This window comes from Rhagoletis zephyria, unplaced genomic scaffold (assembly GCF_001687245.7).
Source record: "Rhagoletis zephyria isolate East Lansing unplaced genomic scaffold, Rhagoletis_zephyria_1.1 Rzeph_scaffold_00181, whole genome shotgun sequence".
Classification (NCBI taxonomy): domain Eukaryota; kingdom Metazoa; phylum Arthropoda; class Insecta; order Diptera; family Tephritidae; genus Rhagoletis; species Rhagoletis zephyria.
In genome coordinates, this window is record NW_016157265.1 from 158019 (window position 1) to 182780 (window position 24762).

Below are 24762 nucleotides of genomic sequence, written 5' to 3' on the forward strand. Positions count from 1 at the left end.
ACAAGTGTATATTTCTCTTGAAAATATGGGTTGCAAAAAACTTTAGAAACCCGTAAGCTCTTAAACATTTCTTGCGCTTTTTTATATCGGGTTTTAACAGTTCTTGATATCTGCGTACCACGCTTAAAACTTCAAAATGTGTTCCTACTGTTAACGATTATCCTTGGGTTCTCAACGGTTTCCCAATTTCCCTGCGAGGAATATTCCGATGTTATTCGTCGAACTAAACAAATGTTCACTAACAATGACGTAAAAACAGATTTGGTTTTTATTAACTCTAACTTAAATTAAATTTCAGCTGGGAAACAAAGATTGCAAACCAAAGGTTTGCCTCTATGGGAAGCCATTAGTGTTATTGAAAAGATTTAAAAAAATCACAATGGAACAAGAAATGGAAGGAAAGCTAAATTACTTAAATCTGACGACTTAAATAAATAAAAGCACCAGTAGTCTGCAATACGAAATTTTTAGGGAGTCGGAGATACAATAATACATAATATTTCGAACCATCCTCATCAGCATAAAGCCGCCTATAGAATCGAAAGAATACCACTAACAAAAAAGGATACAAAACAGAACGGAACGCAATATATGCCATAGCGGCTAATAACGGATAAAAGAGAGATCTGGTAGAGGAAATCCGAGGGGAGCACAAAAAAAAAAAGCCAAACAATTACGAAAATTGGGCGGTATTAACCTATACTGGAAAGTCAACGTACAAACGAGCAAAGCTGTTCTAGAAACACAACCTTCGTACATCATTAAGAACAAATAACAACGTTGAACAGATACTATGGAACACCACAAATCAAGTAGACCCATTGGATAAACAAGGAGTGTATAAACTAACTTACAAATGCCAGCATAGTTATACCTATACCTGTACCTAGAGTCAAACAGGACGTAAAATAAAAACAAGATTCCCCGAACATATAAGATACTATAACAAAAAGACACAGAAACCGAGCGCAATACCAGAGACAAATTTCGCTAACCCCATGTATAACAAGAAATGTTCACCAACACAAATAAGAAAGGCAGCGAAACTACTGTATGTACAACATAAAGGCCAACGACTAAACGTACTAGAAATTATGGAAATATACAAACTAAAAACCTTCGACGCCAAAATAATAAACGAACAAACAAATACCGCATCGGATGTTATATTCGAACCCTTAAAATTGATTTACGAAAAAAAGAAAAATGACAACAAAACAACAGGCATGGACACTCCGAAAACACCAAGAAGTACCATCAGGATAAAAATCACCGTAGGAAAAAACCTACTCCAAAAAAAAGGACACCATGGAATATCTAATAATTAATCATCGACGAAAATCACATAATCTAAAATCAATTAAGGACAAAACCTTGAACCAGACAGAACGAAAAATGACACTGAAGATGGCACAACGCCGAAACCGGTTTGTCTGCAAGCCAAACTTGACAAGGAATGACGGAAATTCGTTCCAAAATAAATCAGATTAAAAATAATTTATCTCAATAGCTCTTAAAAAATATTGTCGGTGTTCACACCTGTCTAGTTATCAGGTTATCTGGTTATGATTATATTTTTAATTTAGTCTACTACAATAAAATACATTGTAGAATAATAATTTTTAACCATATAACCTGTGTAGTCCAAAAAAAAAGCAGTTAAAATTTTTGAAAAAAAAAACTTATATTTAGAACCGCCTCAGGGCCCATAAAGTTTTCCATTCTATATATTTTATATGGTTTTATGGGAAAAACAATTTTTCATAGAAATGGTAAAGAATTCTTGAAAATCAATATTTTTCGATCGAAATACTCGAAAATACTCAGGTGTTTATTTAACCCTTTTTAGTATTAACTATGTTTTATAGGTCCCCAAAAATATAATAGGGAGGCCCATAAAAAATCGTTGGTATTAAGAAATGGTAAAATAAACCATTGGGTATTATTTCTGAAATTGAGTCCTGTTTTGAGAGCTAATGCCAATCGTTACACAAAAATAGCATCGAAAAGTTTAAGGAGAGTTGAAATGATTGCGAATTATGGAATTTATTATCAAGCTCTGCAAAATCAGGCATGGACCCTTTGACTTACCGTTTAATTATTTTTGATATCACTGGATCCTCAGTACATGGATCCGCATTATTGGCAGTCGATATGAAGATATTGGATTGTTTCGATTGTTTTGTAAGTTTTTGTTGCCACTGCTGCCACTCCTGGTGTTGTTTTTGTCGATTGCATCTGTCATCCAGATTGCGTTTACTTCGATTTAAGGTTGCTGACGTATTGCTGGCGGGCGGTACGTCGCTATCATGCAGGGAAGGATTCAAAACTGTTTTATTTTGTGTGAGTTGGCGTTTGGTTCGTTTCGTTGCCTCCTCATTAGAACTGGGTAATTCATTATTGCCGTTTTCATCAGGAAAAAATCGTCCAGTTTGATTGCTGATAATGTCGTTATTTATCGTTCTATAACTATTTTTTGTCCTTGTTTTGCTACTTCGGTTGTCGGTTTTAATGCTGTTACGATTATTGTTATTATTTTCGCTTGGGGATACATAAATGTCGCGTTCCTCAGCAAAATACGGTACCAAAGTACTACAAACCCAACGTCGGTAAGCCTCCTAAGAATAAAAAAAAAAACATTAATAAAACTTTCCCATAATTCAAGCGGGTATTAAATTACAAAACATGAATTTATACTATAATTTCTATAATTATTTTCTGTAAGCGTTTTGCAAATTACTGAAAAGCTTTTGCATGTACATATACACTTGCGGTCAGCTGATTAAGTTTAGTGACAGGCTGACTTCATAAACGCAGTTTGCAAAGTAACACTGCCGACAGATGAGTTTGCATGGCAAAGCAATGCATCACGGCAACACTGATTTATCAAAAATGAAATGACATTTTAAAGTTTAAATTTTAAAATTTAAACGTTATGAACGCAAAATTATTTTGTCGTATGTTGTATTTAATTAAATTATGTATGTATTGTGAAATTTATCTTAAGCAATCCTGCGCTTTTGTTTTGAAAACCGCCAAACGTAAAGCATCTCAAATAAAATCAATGCACAAATTCGACAACTGTTGCACATTGAAAGTAGTTGCCATGCAATAATGGACTCACGGCTTTGTCGAAAATAAGGCAATGGCGTTTATGAACTCTATGCATTCCAGTGTCGCTTTGCAAACTGCTTTTATGAAGTCAGCCACATTTGGACCAGTTTTGGCCTATTTTTTCCTTTTTTATTTAATTTATATATCTTTGTACATATAAAATTCCAGCACATTTTAAACTTCGTAGAAGAACTATAATAGTTTAAAAAACTTTAACGATTATTTACACCCAAAATTTTTAAACTTTATATTCAGAAGATTTAGAAAACTTCTTGGCATGGTTGTAGCCAAAATGAAATTTTTCTTTTTCAAAACCAATAATTATTACTAAAAAATTGTCCATTATAGCTTAAAACTATTGTAACCAATAGAGGTTTGTTGTACATACACACATTAAAAGAAGTTCAAAAAAGTTGATATAAAACCATTCGTCGATTTAAATAATTAACTTTTTACTGACCATATTTCTTCTTCTTCTTATTTGGCGCTGTAACCGCCTAAGCGATTTTGGCCGAGTTCAACAAAGGACTCCAGTTGTTTCTCTTCTGTGCCAATTGACGCCAATTGGAAATGCCTTGGTCTTTCCAACGCAGTGGGGGCCTCCCTCTTCGTCTGCTATCACCAATGGGTTCCGAGTTGAATACTTTCAGAGCTGGACAGTCGGAGTCAATTCGAAGGACATGGCCAAGCCAGCGGAGCCGCTTTATTTTAATTCGCTGAAATATGTCCATGTCGTTGTAAAGCTCATACATATATGTATCATATATCTGCGGTACTCGCCATCGCCAACGCGTAAAGGCAGGTATATATTCCGCAAAATCTTTCTCTCGAATACTCCAAGAGCCGCCTCATCGGATGTTGTCATTGTCCATGCTTCGGTGCCATATACCAACACGCGCATGATAAGTGGTTATTAGAGTGTGGTTTTCGTACGTCGAGAGAGGACTTTAAATACTCCTGAATTGCCTACTCAGTCCGAAGTAGCACTTGTTGGCAAGAGTGAGTCTGTGTTGGATTTCCATGCTGACATTACTATCGGTGTTAATTCTGGTTCCCAAGTAAACGAAATTCTCTACTTTCTCGAAATTATAACTGTCAACAGTGACGTGGGTGCCAAGGCGCGATTGCGTTGACTGGTTGTGTGATGACAGCAGATACTTCGTCTTGTCTTCGTTGACCGCCAGACCCATTCGCTTTGCTTCCTTATCCAACTTGGAAAAGGCAGAACAGACTTCGCGGTTCTTGTTACTGATGAAGTCGATGTCATCGGCATACGCCAGCATTTGCATGCTCTTGTAGAAAATTGTTCCTGAGCGGTTCAGTTCTGCAGCTCTTATTATCTTCTCCAACATCAGATTAAAGAAATCCCAAGAAAGGGAGTCACCCTGTCTGAAACCCCGTTTGGTAGGAAACGGCTCGAAGAGGTTTCTCACAATTCTGACGGAGCTGGTATTGCTCAACGTCATTTTACACAGCCGAATCAGTTTCGAGGGGATGCCAAATTCAGACAGCGCGGAGTAGGTTAGGTTAGGTTAGGTTATCTCGGCTGCCCTAATCCTTCAGGAAAAGGACACTCTTAGGCCACCATGGGCCCGTTGTGATGCCATATAAGAAACTCCATATATGTCCCTCCTCTTACTCTAGTAATGGAACCACTACGTAGCTCTGATGAAGCGCACAAAGTCATAGACAATGGCTGAATCCAGTTCGGCCAGACATTCAAAAGAATAATGGAGGAACGAGCATCGGCGAGCTCTCGCCAAAGCAGGATAGTGCCATAAGTAGTGCTCCACGCTTTCGAGTTCGTCCTCATTGCGGCAGCTATGACAGTAGTCGTTTGACTGTAAACACATTCTGGTGGTGTGGATTTCCATCAGGCAATGCAAATATACAACATTAGGGGCGTAACACGTTGCCAGTTCATTAAGAGTACGTCTACATTCCATAACAATCTTCGACGTAGATTTGTCACTATTAAGTGTTTTAATAGCCGCTTGGCTGTCAGAAAATATTGTTAACGCCTTCGGATTAATTAGAGAATCGATCAGCCAACTTGCAGCTTCATTTATTGCTATTAGTCCAGCCTGAAAAACGCTGCATAGATCTGGCAGACGAAAACTGGGACTAAGTGAGAGTTCTTGCGAGTAAACCCCACTTCCTACCTTCAGATCAAACTTGGAGCCATCAGTGTAGAGCTGTTGAGTCAGAATACGAGACCGGGACCATATCCTTTCCTTATTCTTCCCTTGAGGGGACCCTTATCTGGAAATGATTATTTAGTCCCGAAGGCGGGACTGTGCAATCCAGGCGCCTAAAGTCCTCTGGAAGATCTTCCAAAATTCTAGAGTGCCCAAACCTCGTGTCACTCCATTTGATTAGTGCATTTAATATAATAGCATTACAGCTTGCCTATAGTTTACCATATAGGTCCACAGGTAACAAGTGAAGCAAGACCTCTAGGGCTTTAGTCGGCTTCGATGGTAACGGTCTCGTGATCATCATGCACGCCACCCTTTGGAACGCTGTTAATTTGTTTCTTATTGTAGATTTATCTACAAACGGCCACCAAACCGTTATGCAGTAAAATGGAATGGGCAATGTCAGGCTTCAATCCCCATTTTTTCCCTATCGCCGATTTACAGGCATACATAGCAGTTATAGCTTTCTTGCAGCGCTCTTCTATATTGCGCCGCCAAGTTAACTTTCTGTCAAGAATAACGCCTTCGAGAAAGTCAGTGCGATACCGTTCAAAGAAGGAGGTTGTAGCCGGAAAGCTTTCGTTTTCTTTGAAAACAGAACCATGGCCGTTTTTGCCGGATTGACACTAAGTCCTACTTCTTTGGACCAGTTATCCACGATGCGTAAGGCGCCTTGAACTAAGTCACATAGAACTTGGGGGGTGCTTACCAATTGCCGCCAGGGCAAGATCATCCGCGTAAGAAATGACTTGGCAACCTGTACCTTGCAACCGTGACAGCAGGGTATCCACCGTTAGATTCCAAAGAAGTGGGGAGAGAACACCGTCTTGTGGGGTTCCCCGTCTTGCATATCTTGTTACATATACCTCCCCCATCTCCGAATAAATAGCTCTACTGCCTAAGAGGCGATGAACAAAGTCGACCATAAGGTGATCCAGCCCAAGGCGAGTTAGGGCTTGAAGAACCGCTCCCGGGAGAACATTATTGAAGACACCCTCGATATCTAGGGACACGCCTAGTGCAAATTCCTTAAAAGCGAGAGCCTTTTCAATGGTGCTGACAATACTATGCAAAGCTGTATCCACAAATCTACCTTTCCAGTAGGCGTGTTGACAGCTAGCGAGATTATTTACAACAATTTCCTGCCGGATCTGAGAGTGTAGAAGTCTTTCCAGAGCCTTGAGAAGGAAAGAAGTAAGGCCTATCGGTCGAAAGTCACTTGGTTTAACGTGGGAGGGTCTACATCCCTATGCAAAGCTGTATCCACAGACCTACCTTTCCAGTAGGCGTGTTGACAGCTAGCGAGATTATTAGAAGTCTTTCCAGAACTTTGAGAAAGAAATAAGTAAGGCCTATCGGTCGAAAGTCACTTGGTTTAAAGAGGGAGGGTCGTGGGAATAAACACAACTTTTGCCAGGGTCCAGCCCTTGGGTATGAAACTAAGTTTAATACAACCCTTATAGATTAAGACAAGTATCGGACATAAAACGTCAGATGCTGACTGAAGTTGGGCAGGGCGAATACCATCCATGCCTGANGTAAGGCGCCTTGAACTAAGTCACATAGAACTTGGGGGGTGCTTACCAATTGCCGCCAGGGCAAGATCATCCGCGTAAGAAATGACTTGGCAACCTGTACCTTGCAACCGTGACAGCAGGGTATCCACCGTTAGATTCCAAAGAAGTGGGGAGAGAACACCGTCTTGTGGGGTTCCCCGTCTTGCATATCTTGTTACATATACCTCCCCCATCTCCGAATAAATAGCTCTACTGCCTAAGAGGCGATGAACAAAGTCGACCATAAGGTGATCCAGCCCAAGGCGAGTTAGGGCTTGAAGAACCGCTCCCGGGAGAACATTATTGAAGACACCCTCGATATCTAGGGACACGCCTAGTGCAAATTCCTTAAAAGCGAGAGCCTTTTCAATGGTGCTGACAATACTATGCAAAGCTGTATCCACAAATCTACCTTTCCAGTAGGCGTGTTGACAGCTAGCGAGATTATTTACAACAATTTCCTGCCGGATCTGAGAGTGTAGAAGTCTTTCCAGAGCCTTGAGAAGGAAAGAAGTAAGGCCTATCGGTCGAAAGTCACTTGGTTTAACGTGGGAGGGTCTACATCCCTATGCAAAGCTGTATCCACAGACCTACCTTTCCAGTAGGCGTGTTGACAGCTAGCGAGATTATTAGAAGTCTTTCCAGAACTTTGAGAAAGAAATAAGTAAGGCCTATCGGTCGAAAGTCACTTGGTTTAAAGAGGGAGGGTCGTGGGAATAAACACAACTTTTGCCAGGGTCCAGCCCTTGGGTATGAAACTAAGTTTAATACAACCCTTATAGATTAAGACAAGTATCGGACATAAAACGTCAGATGCTGACTGAAGTTGGGCAGGGCGAATACCATCCATGCCTGAAGATTTGTAGGGCTGGAAGGACTTTATGGCCCAGTCTACCCTTTTTACATCAATAAAGTCCGCTGAAGTCGACGGCCATAATAACCGCAGTGTCGGGCTGCGCAGTACACCCTGGAAAGTGCGCGTTCATTATGACTTCAAGCATTTCCTCACGAGAATATACATCGGGTTCGTCGGACTTTTCGCAAGCACCTTTCGCAGGCGATTTCCCTCCGACTGGCCCTCAATACTATCGCAGTAATCCTTCCAGGAGCTCTTTGGTATTTCCTGGTGGCATTTTTAAATTTCTTCAGGGCTGCCTTGTATGCAGTCCAACAACCATCGCGCTTTGCCGCATTAAAGAGTTTCCTACTTTCCTTCCTTAGCGAGGCGATTTCTTTGCTTCACCAGTGTGGCTTTTTTCTTTGTCGCGGAAATACAAGTGGGCAGGAAGTAGAGAAGGCCGAATTACAGGTTTCGGTAATGCAATCAACGACTTCCTCAATTTGTTCCGATGAGCTTAAATCACCGAGAGAAGCAAAGTTTGTGAGAGAAAGCTCCGCTTCATCAGATGGTGACAGTAAGCCTAGCTTACTGGGAGAAGCGTTATTGAGCAAATTCCTCGAGAGTACTTTCTTAAACTTAGTCCAGTCAGTACGTCTCTTATTTCTGTAAGTGGCCGAGGCCAGAAGTTCACAGGAGATTACAAATGAGAGATACATGTGATCAGAGAATGAATGGTCGTTCAGTACCTTCTACTCTCTAATACTCTCAAAGAAAGAGCTAGGGGTTAAGGTAATATCTAATACCTCCTTCCTAATTGAGGTAACAAAAGTGGGTTTATCACCAATATTACAGATGGCTAGATTATATAATAGTATAAAATCAAGTAACAACTCACTCCTGGGGTTGATGTCGGTAGATCCCCATACCGCATGATGCGCATTTGCATCGGCCCCGACAACTATGGGAAACTTCCTAGAGTTGGCCGCTTTCACTACGTCCAGTAACCGAGCGGGAGGGCAGTCTCGGCGATCGTAGGCCATGTAGGTACTGAACAGCCAGAGTGTTGTGGATGGGCTTTCCACAGAGATGCTCACCGTATCTTCATCGCTGAACTGTGTGAGTAAATTATAAGAAATACAGTTTTTGATTAATATACATGCTCTGATCTTACCTGCCACAGGGGCCTGCACTATGCGGTAAGCATCAGAGTTAAATCCACAAACCCTGTGCTAAAAAACCCAGGGCTCTTGGACAAAAACTAACTCCTCCCCTCTATCACTGAGGTGCAGGAGCAGAGCTGCAGAAGCTGCTTTAGAGTGATGAAGGTTTATTTGTTTAACCTTCATCCAGAGCTTATAAAATTTCGTCACCGTCCATCACTTCTGGATACCTGGTCTATGGTGGACTTGCCAGGTCTAAAGCCACACTGATAAGGCCCCATCAGCTCATTGTCGGTGGGCTTCAACCTTTCACACAACACGCTCAATAAGACCTTGTAACCTATGCTTAGAGACTGATCCCGCGGTAGTTGGCGCGAATGGCGGGGTCGCCTTTCTTGTGGATTGGGTGGATCACACTTAAATTTCAGTCGTCGGGCATGCATTCATCTGACTCATCAACTTATAAACTCCTCGCCGCCGTTCTTGAATAGCTCAACTGGCATGCTGTCAGCTATTCGTACCTCGTAATGGTGAGGTGGTGGAATATCGACTCCGTCATCATCGACCGGGGGGTCGGGTTCGTCTTCTCTACAGATTTCAGAGTTGTTGCCATTCAATAGGGTGGAAAAGTCTTGCCTCCATAATGTAAGTATGTTCTAGACATCAGTTACTTGGTCACCATTGTTGTTCTTACAAGAGTTCGCCCTGTCCTTAAAACCTTCCGTAAGTCGCCTAACTCTCTGATAAAATTTTCGAGATTTTTCCTGTCGGCCAGCATTTCAAGCTCTTCGTATTTGCGTATTTCAGCCTCTCTCTTCTTAATGCGGCAAATATATCTCGTTTCCCTCCTCAGCTCCCTGTAACGGTCCCACGTGGCTTACGTTGCGCCCGATGGCAGCGTGGCTCTATATGCGCCATCTTTTTTCCCTGCAGCTTCTCGATACTCCTCATCGTAAAAGTTGTTCTTTCGGGCTCGCTGGAATCCGACTACTTCTTCGGTGGCGGTACTTAATGAACGGCAAATGTGATTCCACTGCTCGCATATGTCGGACTGTTGAAGAGTGCTCTCTGAGAGCAGGTGTGAGAGTCGAGTAGCGAATGTACTGGCCGTCTGTTGTGATTGCAGCTTTTCGACGTTAAGCTTTCCTTGCATTTTTGGGCGCACATTTTTTGCTACACAAAGGCGGGTGCGTATCTTAGCTGCAACAAGATAGTGATCCGAGCCGATGTTTGGACCTCGGAGTGTATGCACGTCCAAAACATTGGAAGCGTGCCTTTCGTCTTTCACAACATGATCGATTTGGTTTCTCGTTTTTCGATCTGGAGACAACAACGTAGCTTCATGGATCCTTTCATGCTTAAACCCAGTACGGCCTATATATCAGCCTCAATCCGTTGTCGGGCGTTTCATCGTGGAGGTTAAATTTTCCGATGGTGGTTCCAAGAATCCCTTCCTCGCCCACCCTGGCATTGAAGTCGCCAAACACGATTTTGATATCATGGCGGGGCAGTGCTCGTATGTGAGCTCCAAGCGCTCATAGAAAAGATCATTGGACGCCTCGTCCTTTTCTTCCGTCGGGGCATGGGCTGAGATTAGCGAGATGTTGAAGAATCTAGCTTTGATGCGGATTGTGGCTAAACGCTCGTCCACCGGGGTGAACAACAGTACTCGGCGACGGAGTCTCTCTCCCACCATAAATCCAACACCGAATTCGTGCTCCTTTACGTGGCAGCTGTAGTAGACGTCGCAAGGCCCCAGACATTTTTGCCTTGCCCCGTCCAACATATTTCTTGAATAGCGGTGATGTCAGCTTTTGTCCTTATGAGGACATCAACCAGCCGGACAGAAGCACCTTCCCCATTAATGGTCCGGTCATTCCAGGTGCATGCCCTCAAATCGTAGTCCATTAAACGTTGTCGTGGTCGTCACAAAAGGCGGGTTCTCATCCGAGGCTTTGTTTGTCTTTTCATTGGAGCCTGATTTTACGTGGTGGGTCCAAAACCCAGCGCACAATCCATTGCTGGGACGGGGGTGGTTTCGCAGCCGAACACACGCTTATATAGCGAGCCGCTTGCTCCTAGACAGACACCCGCTTGCAGCCGCACCTACTGGCGAACAGACGCGGCAGACTCCAGCACATGAATGTCGTTACTCTTACTTAAATACTTTCACAGCTGGGGCGTTTTGTCCCTTTGTACGACATGAAAAAGCTAACATAGCCATTGTATTTTGATTCGCTGAGCTATGTCCATATCGTTAAAATTCCATTCGTTGACATCGATGTTTTACTCAGCCAATATAACACGTTCGCTTAACCGATCATGATATTTGTTCTTTTAGCAACGTTTAAGGTTTAAGGTTTATTTTATTTATATTACTATACAAGTATACAATAAAGAAAAGTGACTGCAGTCTATTAAAAGCATTGCACAGTATAGAGCTAGAGTCGAATGCAGTTTACATTGTTACTACAATAAATTGCTATATAAGAACATAGGGTCACATCTTAATATAAATGAGAACAATGCGTTGGGATATAAAAATACAAAATATATGTATACATATACAAGCAGAGTTTTTTTTATATTAATTGTATGAAACTATTTTATTACTTTTAATAGCGGTTCTATTTCGGCATAATTTAGTTTAAATAGCCATGATTTCCCATTTTAAAGGAAAACCCGTTTATCCCGAATACGACGTAGAGAGTCGGGTACTCTATTATACAGCCTAGGGGCGATTGAAGAGTAAGAATAGAGCAAGTGCTGAAGATTGTATGCCGGCACAATAGCTAAATTAAGGTTATTTGTTCTTAAGCCATAGTTGCCATTTGATAAATGACCACTGTTTTTAAAGAATACTCTAAGAACCTTACAAAAGGATAAATGCTTCAGGGGAAGCACTTTCAACTTATTGAATAACTCCAAGCTGCTCACTAACCAATTTTGCATGCAAATCTTTCGAATAATATGCTTTTGAGAAACTAATAAAGGGTAGATTTTATTTTTATGTTTTCCGCCCCAACAAACTAATCCATATCGAATTTTCGAATCCCAAATTCCATAATAGAGGCTGGTTAATGATTTAATAGAACAGACAGGCTTTAAGAGATACACTAATAACACCCAGCGAATAGCGCTTTAGTGCACCAGTGTGCTCTTTCGAATTTAATTTCCAATCAAAGAGTAAGCCTAAGTTTTTTAAATTTTTTACGCACTTAATATGGAAACATTTCGATGTGCACGATCAGTGATCGTTGTAGGCAATGGAAGTAGTATTTGTAGGACATATATTTACGCCTCAGTACTAAATTTCATAATTTTGGTTTTATCACTCATAACCAGCTTATACGCCGAAAACCAATGTTTTAATATACTGAAATCATTATTAACGTTAGCAGTTAAGTCAAGAACACTATCCGCTTCAAAAGTGCCAGCCATGTCATCTGCAAAAGCTACAGTTTTACTTATAAAATTTTGTGAGATTAAAGAATTTATATAAATTAGCAACAGTATGGGACCTAACACGGAACCTTGTGGAACACCTGAGCTTATTGTAATATAGGAACTATAAGCATTATTGATTTTTACTCTTTGCTTCCTATTTTCCCAATATGAAGTAAACCAATCATAAATAGAACCTCACAATCCACATTTGTATAATTTGTTTAACAAAATTTTATGATCAACAGTGTCAAATGCTTTGGTTATATCTACAAATAAAGCTGCATATATTTTCTTGTTATTAATACTTATAAGTTTAACATAGCATCCTCTGTTGATAACATAAGTATAAAGCCATATTGTACTTAACTAAAAAAGTTAGTTGTATCCAGATTATTTACTACCCGTTTTAACTTTTTCGTAAATTTTTGAAAAAACAGGTAGAATTGGTATAGGCCTATAATTATTGAGTTCCTTTTTGTCATCTTTCTTAAATAATGGAATTACTTCGGCATTCTTTAATGGTTCCGAAAATATGCTAAAAAAAATATTAAGTGACATAAAATGTTATGAACTATCGTTTCCACAAAAGTACTTATTTGAAAAGTTTCCAGCGGTATGAGCGTTTGTGTTTCTTTACGACACCTTGAACCCTGAGAAGGTTCTTTGTCAAGACCACTACACATATTAGCATTTGAGGAACTTTCNGGGGGGGGGGGGGGGGGGGGGGGGGGGGGGGGGGGGGGGGGGGGGGGGGGGGGGTTTGAGTGTTAAACTTCGTGCCAGTTAGTGGCGGACGCACGGGGTGTGTTTTAATATGGCGCATATGTATGTATAATATGGCGTCTATGTATTAAAACACCCCCGTGGGTCCGCCACTGACTGACACGTAGTTTAACCCCCAAAACCCGCCGCTGGATCCGCCCCTGTCTGTAACCCATTTACATTTTAAGTGGGGAAATTAGCTCGTACAACCGATCTGTTTAATAGGCTATCCAGCTTCCACTCTTTCCTAGTACTGTTTCCTTTGAACTTGTTGAATTCATTCATGTAATAATTATTTTTGTATGTGGCAGTCTCATTACAAATTTCTTTGCACAATTGCTCATACTGGCACTTATGAATCCCAATACCAGGATGTTTTGTTACTTTTTGTGTAGTTTATTTTTTCTGCGGATTTTTCTAAGCAAGTCAGAACACATCCATGGCTTTAAATTTTTGTTCTTGGAACTTATCGCTTGAAGTGTTTTAGTGCTCGGTTCTGCATGAGGACTAAGTAAGGCCATGAAAATGTCATAAGCTTTAGACGGATCTGCTTCAGCATAAACTTTATCCCAAGATTAGAATCTAAGCCTTTCGTTTAAAATAATAGTGACAATTCGCGTGACTATTTGATTTGGTATTTAGCCCCAAGTTTTGCATACTAAATTTTCAAAGCACAGACAGGTTAGGCAGAGATCAGATACTTTAAGGTATGCACAGAGCTGCTAACAAGAAACTCGCGTAACCGCTTGCAACGTACAAATATGTGATCAATACATGATTACGATGTTATTCTAGTTGGTTGGTTGATACAGCATTCTAAACCATGACCTGACAGCAAGAGCAAACATTTGTCAACCAAACTCGAGTCCTGGAGGATATTAAGGTAATGTCTCCCAAAATCACTAAGTTTTCTGACTTATCGGCAGTTAGTACCTCGCTTAGATGGTTCAAAAACATTTCATTAAGGGCATTATCATGAAACCTGTAAACGCAGAAAAAAGAGAGATTGTGGCCATTTACTGAGCATTGCACTTTCAGCATATCAGCACCAGTCTTGCCATATTTTCCGTTTTCCAGATAGATTTAGCCGGTTGTGATAGCAAAAAGCCGGAAAAATTTCGGTTTCGGCAGCCGATTTGGTAGCCGTTTTGTAAATAAAATAGCCGTTTTAGCCGATCTTGCTATTGCCTTGTTTTCTTAAAACTCAAATATATATGTTTCCATTTTTAACTAAGAGATCTAAAATCTGTTAGAAATGGCTGCTAGCCTTATCGCGGAGAACATTTTCATGTCAGGCAGGGTTATATAAAATTGGGCCGATTTCGCTTATTTTTATTTTAAACGAATATTTTTTTTCTAAAAAAGGCCGTAGCGGGGATTTTTTTCAAAAAATTTTTGTTATGAATGTCTTAAATTAAAGTGTGAAGTTTTATTCGCAAACTAAGAAAATAACAGATTGTTTCGCTGTTTGCTTAACACGCGTTTGTGTTTGGATATAGTGCCAACACATAGAATAAATATTACAGGTATTGTCTTCCTAGATAGCGCATATTCAATTCGGTCTTAACTAAATTACATCATTGTTGCCCACGCTTAAAGGTTTGAGATAAAGGAAAAATTTATATTTTTATGTGTATTTTTTTTTTTAATTTTTTGCTGAGAACTTATTTAAATTCCAAAAACCGAGCAGCACAAATTTCTATGTAAAGCAAAATTCTGGGAAGACAATAGGTTTGTTCGTAACTGTCGGGTTTCCAATATCGACTCTGGTTGAGATTGTATTCGGATTACGAATACAGTTTTTTCAGCCGTCCACCTTTTAAATAATTTAAATTGCCTAATTAATTAAGTAAACAAGTATTAACTTACATTTTTCATTTTAAAATCACTCAAGTTTGTAAATTTTTAAATTTAACAAACTTGCTTATTCAAATTATCGTCGACAAAAAATCCAACCATGTGTCACAATCATATGTTTTTCCTAATTGCAAAATTTTTCCAGCTTGAACTTGCAACTTCTCTCCAAGAACTAGTCTTTCTACTTGTGATTTATTTAAATAAAACATGTGAAATTTAGTTGAAACAGTTAGCCGTTTTTAGCAGGTATTTTTTGCCGATTTAGCCGGTTGGTCCAAAAAGTTCTGGCAACACTGATCAGCACTGGGAAAACTGTATGGTGTAAATTCGCAAAGATGTTCACTTTTGGTAAAGGCAGCAACCCCTCCTACTGCGTACTTATTATTACAATTTGCGTTAAACGTATGGCCGGGAATGCTATATACAGAAGTTTCTTCTTCATAAATCCAGGTTTCCGTTAAAAAAATGAAGTCAGGCTGACTTACTTACTTACTTTTTACGCATACTACTTATATTTTGTTGAATAAAAAAAAAATTGTTTGGATTGGCGATGTAATAGTTACAGTTAACATTATTACAATTTTCAAGAGGCATATTGAATAACTTGGAATTAGGATCATCATTGAACATATTCCTTTTAGTAATGTAGTCGAAGGTGTAAATAGACAACTGTTTACTTTATAGAGATCCTCAGTCGAATTTATTGTCAATATCGTACCTCCTTAATTTTTGAGCATTAACACTTTACCATTGCGAATCCATTGAGAGCTTTTTGTTGTGCTAAAGCTGCCTTGTAAAGCTTCCTGGTACTATATGATATGCTATCATTGATGCAGATGTTGTTGTTGGTCCTACAGCCAACACACACCTACAGCTGCTTTATAATGCATTTTTTGGTATACAGTGAAACTAAATCCACGCAAAGAATGTTGTTATTTTTGTCTTTTGTTTTTACACCCGAGCGCACTTGTGCACAAGGGTATTATAACATTGTTCACATAACGGTTGTTTGTAACAGGCAAAACGAATCGTGATAGATATAGACAAATGTATACATAAATAAGCAGAATGAATAGAGAAATCGATTAAGCGGTGACTGTCTGTCCGTCCGTCCGTCTGTCTGTGCGCACGATAACTCGAGTAAAAATTGAGATATCTTCACGAAACTTGGTACGTGCACTTCTTTCGGGCGTAGATGGATGGGTATTGAAAATGGACAAAATCGGACAATAACCACGCCTACCTCCCATATAACGGTAATTTTCAGAAATACGAAAACTGCGATATTTTAGTAACTACTGAAGATAATTCACTCAAAATTGATATTTACAATAATTTTTAGACGAAAAATAAGAATATTATAAATTTTTGGAAAATGGGCGTAGCCACGCCCACTTATGGTTACATGTGTATATCTTGGTAACCGCTGCACCAATTTCTTCCAAACTTGGCACAGTTGTTGGCCTTGGTACAGCATACCAAATGACCGAAAATTTTTAAGATCGGGCAATAACCACTCCCACATCCCATATAAAGGTAATTTAGAGAAATATGAAATCTTCGATAAATCAGTAAATATTAAAGCTAATTTATTCAAAATTAATGCTTGCAACAATTCTTTACCAAGAAATACGTTTATGATAAAATTTAAAAAAGCGTGGCACCACCCACTTATGATCACATATACCAATTTGTACCACACTCGGTATGGTTATTGTGCTTGCCACATAAAAGCAAATCGTTGAAAATAATTGAAATCGGACGAAAATTACGGCTGCTTTTCATATAACGGCACNCTTGCAACAATTCTTTACCAAGAAATACGTTTATGATAAAATTTAAAAAAGCGTGGCACCACCCACTTATGATCACATATACCAATTTGTACCACACTCGGTATGGTTATTGTGCTTGCCACATAAAAGCAAATCGTTGAAAATAATTGAAATCGGACGAAAATTACGGCTGCTTTTCATATAACGGCACATTTCAGAAATGCTTGGAACTTCAATATTTCGAAATTTAAGGACGCTAATTTACTCAAAATTGATACACCCCGGCTTACCATGTAGCTGGAGCTTTCGGAAAGGTGAAAAACATATATTTAATACTTGCGCCGGGTATTTAATGTTCGGCTCCGCCCGAACTTAGACTTTCTTACTTTTTTCACAGCAGTTGTCAATCTCTAAAATCATAATCGAACGCATTGTTATTGCTTACATCGGGAGAACCAATTATTTCAACGCATTTTTCCCTCTTTCGCTGTCTTAGATAATTAACTTCTTGTTTGAGCTCATTTACTGTTTTCTCAAGAGCTTGTTTATCTTCCTCTAGTTTGTTTATCATTGAGAGCGCATTTGCGTTCAATGACTTAAAAGACAAGATCACATTAGGTTCTTTCCCGTACGCAAGGCGGGACCCCGTGGGTGCCCAAAACAGCAAAGAAATCATTCCCGTAACCACAAAATGGGTAATAGAGAGCGAAAATTGGAACGTAAATACTGGATCGTAAGTGTCTTCTTCTTCCTGCCCGAAACAGACCGGACTTTTTCTCCGGGTAAAAATGGATAAAGTGTTGAAGTGCATATCAGCTGTTTTTTGTTTACATGTGGCCTGCATTTACTTGGAGCTTTTAAGGAATAGTGAATAGCCTGTTGATGTATTTTCAATCTACATACAAATAAATAAATAAATGTTGTGTTCGTATGCCACGGTCGTCAAAACTCGAGAACGGCTGAACCGATTTTAATAAATTTTTTTTGTATTGTTCGGTATAACACCAGAATCAAAGATATCACAAAAATTTGGAAAGTTGCCAACTATTTGAAAATTGTTTAACCCAATAATATTGATAAAATAAATGAATTATTAAAATATGGGTATCAAATTAAAGAAGTTTAAGAAATATAACTGCTGGAAATATATTTGAGGAGGGTTGCTACCTATTTGAAAATTTTTAAACCCAATTATATTGACAAAATAAATGAATTATTACAATATGGGTATCAAATTACAGAGGTTTAAGAAAGATAACTGCTGGAAATAGTTCTGAGGAGGGTTGACAACTATTTTAAAATTTTAACCTAGTCAGATTGATAAAATAAATTAAATATCGCCATGTGGGTGTCAAACTAAAGAGATTTAAGAACGCTTACAGCCGCAAATATGTCTGAGGAGGGTTGCCACCTGTTTGAAAATTTAACTAAATTACATGATAATATAAATGAAATATTACAACATGAGTATCAAATTAAAGAAGTTTCAGAAAGATAACTGTTGGATATATTTTTGAGGAGGGCTTCCACCTATTTTAAATTTTAACTCAGTTAAATTGAATAAACAAATGAAATATCGCAATGTGGGTATCAAACTAAAGAGTTTTTAAAAGACCCACAGTCAAAAAAATGTTTGAGCAGGGTTGCTACTTGTTTGAAAATTTGACTCAATTAAATTGGTAAAATAAGTGAAATACAATCAATATTGCTACCAAACTAAAGGCATTTGAGAAATCTTGATTTAGAAATCTGTATCTATATATATAAAAATGTTGTTCGTTTGTCACAGACATCAAAACTCGGGAGCCGCTGAATTGATTTGAAGAATTTTTTTTTTGTTGTTCGGTATAATACCGGGATGATGTATATTACAAAAATTTGGAGAGTTTCCACCTGTTTGAAAATTTTTAAATCCAGTTATATTGATAAAATAAATTAAATATCACAATAAAATCAAATTAAAGAGGTTTAAAAAAGATAACTTGGTGTAAATTTACGAATTTCGGTATAAATCTGATAAATTGTACCAAAATTCAGAAATTTACAGCAAGTTATACACCAGTGTGCTACTTGAGATAACCGTTGGAAATATTTTTGAGGAGGGCTGCCACCAATTTGAAAATTTTAACTCGGTTCAATTGATAAAACAAATGAAATATTGCAAGGTGGGTATCAAATTAAATAGGTTTCAGAAAGATAACTGTTGGAAATGTTGGGTTGCAACCTATTTGAAAATTTTAACTCAATTAAATTGATAAAATAAATGAAATATTGCAATGTCGGTAACAAGATTTAGATTCTTAGGAAGGTTTACAGCCGCAAATATATTTTAGGAGGGTTGTCAACTGTCGAAACTAAAGAGTTTTAAGAAAACTGACTGCAGAAAATATGTTTGAGGAGGGTTACCACTAAATAAATAATAAAATAATAAAATAAATGACATATTACAATATAGGTATCAAATTAAAGAGGTTTAAGAACAATGACTGTAGGAAATATTTTTGAGGAGGTCTGCCACCTATTTGAAAATTTTAACTCAGTTAAATTGATAAAATAAATGAAATATTGCAATGTCGGTAACAAGCTTTAGATTCTTAGGAAGGTTTACAGCCGCAAATATATTTTAGGAGGGTTGCCAACTGCTTAAAAATTTAACTCAATTTGCATAATTGATAGAATAAATGACTTGACTTGAAAATTAGTCCTTTGTCAAATATGTTTGATTTATTATTATTTATTAAAGAACTGCAAAACTCAACATTTTCTGTAAAAATGTCCTTTTCAAAAATTGCATGCATTGCTATGTAATGTCAACTCAAACAAGCTGTTGTGCCATGTCATTCCATCTCAAACATACTGTTTTAGCATGTCGTTGCTACTTGCTTAAAAAAATTTACAAAATCTGTTCCCGTATATAAAATGTAATTAATAATGTTGACTATGTCGCATGTGTTGCTTGTGTTGACATGCATAGATTTGATGCATGATTTGATTTCAATTATTCGACAGTGTCTTCATATGTTATTGTGAAACATGTATAAGCGACATAATATGAACCGGCACTGGCATGTGACACATGTCGCTATGTTCTATAGTTCAACATTTGCAGGCCTTTATTATTTATGTATGCATATGTATGTACAAATGTAAAGCGGATACGGAAGATGGGTGGTGGCTGATGGTCGTTCCTGGTTGATTACGGGAAAATAAGTACCCGCGCTGTTTACAATAGAATTGAGTTCAACCTCAAAGCAGTAAAACTGTTTGGAGGAGAATTTAAAAGAGTTAATTTGGCGGGAAAAGTTTTTGCCAGTTTCTAATAAGTAAATGTGTACATTAGGGTGATTCAATATTAGAACTTTTTTGAATTTCGACTGAGAATGTTCGGATTCTTGAAGATAAGAGGGAAGACAAGTTCCTTCTAAAATTTCAGCTTATTTGAACAAGATTTAGAGGTCGCTCAACGCTGTTGTTTGTTTTCCGGAAACTACATATTTTAGATGCATCTTTATTAACAAATAGGTATATTTTCATCAAATCTTGCCGGATTTCGTTGAAAGGTCGTACGTAAGTTCCAAAATAGCTTATTGGAACTCAGTTTATATAAGTTCGATAAATTAGTTTTAAACACATTTATTAAATAGTTAGTAACTAAGTTTTGCCTTATAAAAAATTAATACTTGCATTATTTATTTTGTTCCTTATCCACTGAGCGTATGCTTAATACGCCTAAGATCACATTGTAATTCATATAATTAGTGGACCTCATCAATTAATATTATTAAACATCAAATAAAAAAAATCACCAGATAAATATCACTCATATGTCATGCTGAATCCAAGTATTTTTCTAGTCATTGCAAATATTTATAGTATTAATAATAATATTTTGGCGATAAGTGTTTGGCCAAGCTTCTCCTCCAATTTGTGGTGCGTGTCTTGATGTGGTCACAAAAAGGCGGGGAGAAGCTTTTTCAAGGCAGAAATACACACGAAGGCAGTGTTGAGCGTTAATCAATTACTTTTTCAATCATTTTGTTAATTTATTAATAAAGTAATTGCAGTTAAATTAATTGCAATTAAACATTTAGTTGGGTATTGCACACGGCAAATAATTTAATTGCAATTACTTTTTTGATAACAATTAGCCTACTTATACTGGATCTCCACTAGGCATTAAATGGCAAATGACAAAGTTGGGCGTTAAAAAATCATCGTGCTTCTATGTGTAAAAAATAGTCATTAAGTTCATTTCCACATGGCATTTTTTAAATATCATGCATTTTTTGCCATTTCAAAGCCTAGTGGAAATTCGGCATTATAATTAAAAATAAAAATACGGCACAGGCCTGGGTTGTGCGTGGTTATCATATTCACATCCCTGGCCTATATAGTAGGCATTTATAATCGTCGATTTTTAATAAAATTTACAAACCAATGACAAAATTTTTAATTCTTAACTGAAGAATATCACCGTTATTCTCCACAACAATTACAAATAATGAATTGTTAATTCTTATTCTCCACAACTATAATTAACCACTTGTTAGTAGTGATAGTAGTAGTGATAGAAATTAACAACTAATTAATAAATTAATTGTTCTTGCCATTCAAATTTGCCCAACACTGCACGGAGGAACAACCGCTGTTAAGAAAGATTTTGTTTTTAAAAGTTTCCTTTAATGTTGCTGGGACCAGGGATCGAGTCCAGGTGTTATGGTGAGGTAGTACATACCTCAAACCACTCTACTACAGCGGCCGCACAAGCAAATATTAATAACAAGAAGGGACAACTCGTTATAACTGTGGCGAAAGTGCGCAACAGGGGCGTGCCTTCTCTTTTACGCACGCGTAAAACTGTAGGTCCCCCGTCTTTTTGTGACAACATCAAGACACACACCACAAATTGGAGGAGAAGCTTAGCCAAATACTTAGCAAAGGTGTAAGCGCCAAAATATTATTATTATACTAGAATATTTGCAATGACTAGGAAAATACTTGGATTCAGCATGGCATATGAGTGATATTTATCTGGTGTTTTTTTTTATTTGACTTTTAATAATATTAATTGTTGAGGTCCACTAATTATATGAATTACAATGTGATCTTAGGTGTATTAACCATACGCTCAGTGGCTAAGGAACAAAAAAAAAAAACAATGCAAATATTAATTTTTCATAAGGCAAAACTTAGTTACAAACTAATTAATAAATGTGTTTAAAACTAATTTATCGAACTTATATAAACTGAGTTCAAATAAGCTAATATTTTGGAACCTACCTACGAAATTTGAACGAAATCCGACAAGATCAACAGCGTTGAGCGACCTCTAAATCTTGTTCAAATAAGCTGAAGTTTTAGAAGGAACTTGTTTTCCCTCTTATCTTCAAGAATCCGAACGTTCTCAGTCGAAATTCAAAAAAGTTCCAATTTTGAATCGCCCTAGTGTACATGTGTGCGTACATATGTATATTATTAAGAATTAAGGTGTACCGTCTTGGATTGATTAAATTAATGTAATATTGCAATGTGGGTGTCAAAGTAAATAGGTTTAAGATGACTTACAATCGAAAATATATTTGAGGTACAATATGGGTGCCAAACGAAAGTTATTTGAAAAATCTTGATTTGAAAATATTTTTAATAGGATTACCACCTATTTAAAAGTAAAGACTGAAAATATTGAAATTGAATGAAATATTACATAACTGATTCCAAACGAAAAGTGTTTGGGTAAGCTTTACTATTTTTTAAATCTTTCCACTTATCCAAAATCCGAACAGTTTAAATAAATATAGAACATCTTGTCAAACGAAGTGATCATATTGTCAACGAAGAGCTGGTACACAAGTTACTTAATGTAAAAAATGAATAAACAAGTAATTTTTAAGCAAAAAACGCAACCGACTTCTATTCTCATATTAAAATTTACTAGTACTGGTAATTTTTTCATGATCCAATGATCGGATCTAAACCAAATTAGTATGGGACCACCTGGAAATCGGTTGACGTGGTCTAAAGTTATGCGGTAACATACATAAAAAAAATATTCCGAGGAATTGATACCTAACGTTCTCCTTTTTTTGAAGTCGGTTAAAAACTACTGAATCAAATAACAAAATGATAAAAGAGCAATGAAAACAAAAAATTATCCCATGAAAGCTGTTTAAAAAATACTTAATGAAAACTTAAAATTGTTGACTCCATTCCCTAGCATTATAAATCAGTTAACTTTTAATCGTAAACAATTTCGTTTGTGGTCGCCATAGGCTACTACATATATTTCGAGTAAAGAAATTTTGAATAACATGAGATAATATTATTATGATTATGATTATCATTACTATTGTGAACTCATATTCCTGATAAAAGATTCCCAAATTAAAGCGAAAGCAGAAGGGCATTTACGATCGCATGATGCAAATGTTAAGATAATAAGAGCTGCAGAACTGAACCATACAGGAACATGTTTTTAAAAGAGCGTGTAATTCCTGGCGTGTGTCGACATCGGCATCCTCAGACGAAGTAGTATCTCCTGTCATAAAATAAACAGTTAGCGCATTCGCGCCTTGGTCACTGTTGACAATTATAATTTCGGAAAAGTGGGGAATTTCGTTTACTTGGGAACCAGCATTATCACCGTTAAAAATATCAACATGGAAATCCCAAGCAGAATCACTTTTGCCAACAAGTGCTTCTTTAGACTGAGTAGGCAATTTGAGAGTAAAGTCCTCTATCGACGTAGAAAAACCACACTTTATAAGTCACTCATCATGCCCGAGCTGTTATATGGTGCAGAAGCTTAGGCAATGACAACATTCGATGAGACGGCTTTTGGAGTATTAGCGAGAAAGATGATGGAACGATGAGTTGTATGAGCTTTACAACGGAACGTGCATAGTGCAACGAATGAAAATAGAGCGGCTCCGCTGGCTTGGCCATGTCGTTGGAATAGGATCCGACGTTCCAGATCTCAAAGTATTCAACTCGCAATCTGCTAGTGGTAGCAGGGGAAGAGAGAGGCCCCAATGCAATGGAGAGACCAAGTGGAAAAGGACTTGGCTTCACGTGGCATTTCCAATTGGCGTCAGTTGGCACAAGGAGAAATAACTGGCGTGCTTTGTCGAACTCAGCCAAAATCGCGTATGCGGTTACAGCGCCAAATAAGAAGATGCAAATGATAAATTACAGAGTTGGGAGACCTTCTTTTTGGATGCGCCAGGAGGAACTAGAAAAACATTCCTAATCAGATGGATTCTGGCAACGGTTCGATCAAAAAATTACGTTACCTGAGCTATCGCTTCGTCTGGAATTGCAGCGACATTGTTACCAGGTGGAAGCATTGCTAATGCAGCTCTTGAGCTCCCACTGAACATATAATCGCGTGCAATATTTCCAGAGCATCCGGTATGGAAAAAGTATTACAAAAATTTAAACTCTTTGGATGAGTGCACCATAGCACATAAAGAATCGCTTGAAGTTCTTGATCGAGCAATAGTTGACGATTAATATAAGTATGTACCTAAATACGTTAAAATGACATGCACAGAGTTTTACAATTATATTAAGCAAAAGCCAGAAGTTTTGAAACAAGTTCACAGCAACGAAACAAATGACTGATATTTTATTGTTACCTTGTATTTAATTTTTTTTCTTTCGTGAAACCTAGATTACTTATAAGTACCGTGCCGTACAAAATTATTGGCTCGGAGACTCTTTCATCTGATCACAATTTCTAATCAGATCTTTTAGAAAAATTTTGAAAATGTATCTTTTGAGCCAATTAGTGAAGTGCAAGTCTGAAGTTACCAGAAATTTTCGTTGATTTTTTGCAATTATTATTTTTTGGTGACAGTGTCTTCCACATACAAAAATATGTCGAACATAGTTTGTATGGAAGAAACTCTCAGTAAAAACAATATCAACAAGTAAGAAAGTCTAAGTTCGGGCGGAGCCGAACATTAAATACCCGGCGCAAGTATTAAATATATGTTTTTTCACCTTTCCGAAACCTTCCGCTAGATGGTAAGCCGGGGTGTATCAATTTTGAGT

General features: G+C 37.8%; 1 protein-coding gene across 1 annotated transcript in view; it reads right to left on the reverse strand.

Annotated features, from left to right (window-relative positions):
* LOC108357916 (uncharacterized) overlaps nt 1-24762 on the reverse strand; it is a 113239-nt gene that overhangs the window by 15774 nt on the left and 72703 nt on the right. Inside the window, exon 3 of the mRNA XM_017608999.1 lies at nt 2092-2618. Within this exon, the coding sequence (XP_017464488.1) occupies nt 2092-2618 (527 nt within the window). The remainder of the gene's footprint in view (nt 1-2091; nt 2619-24762) is intronic.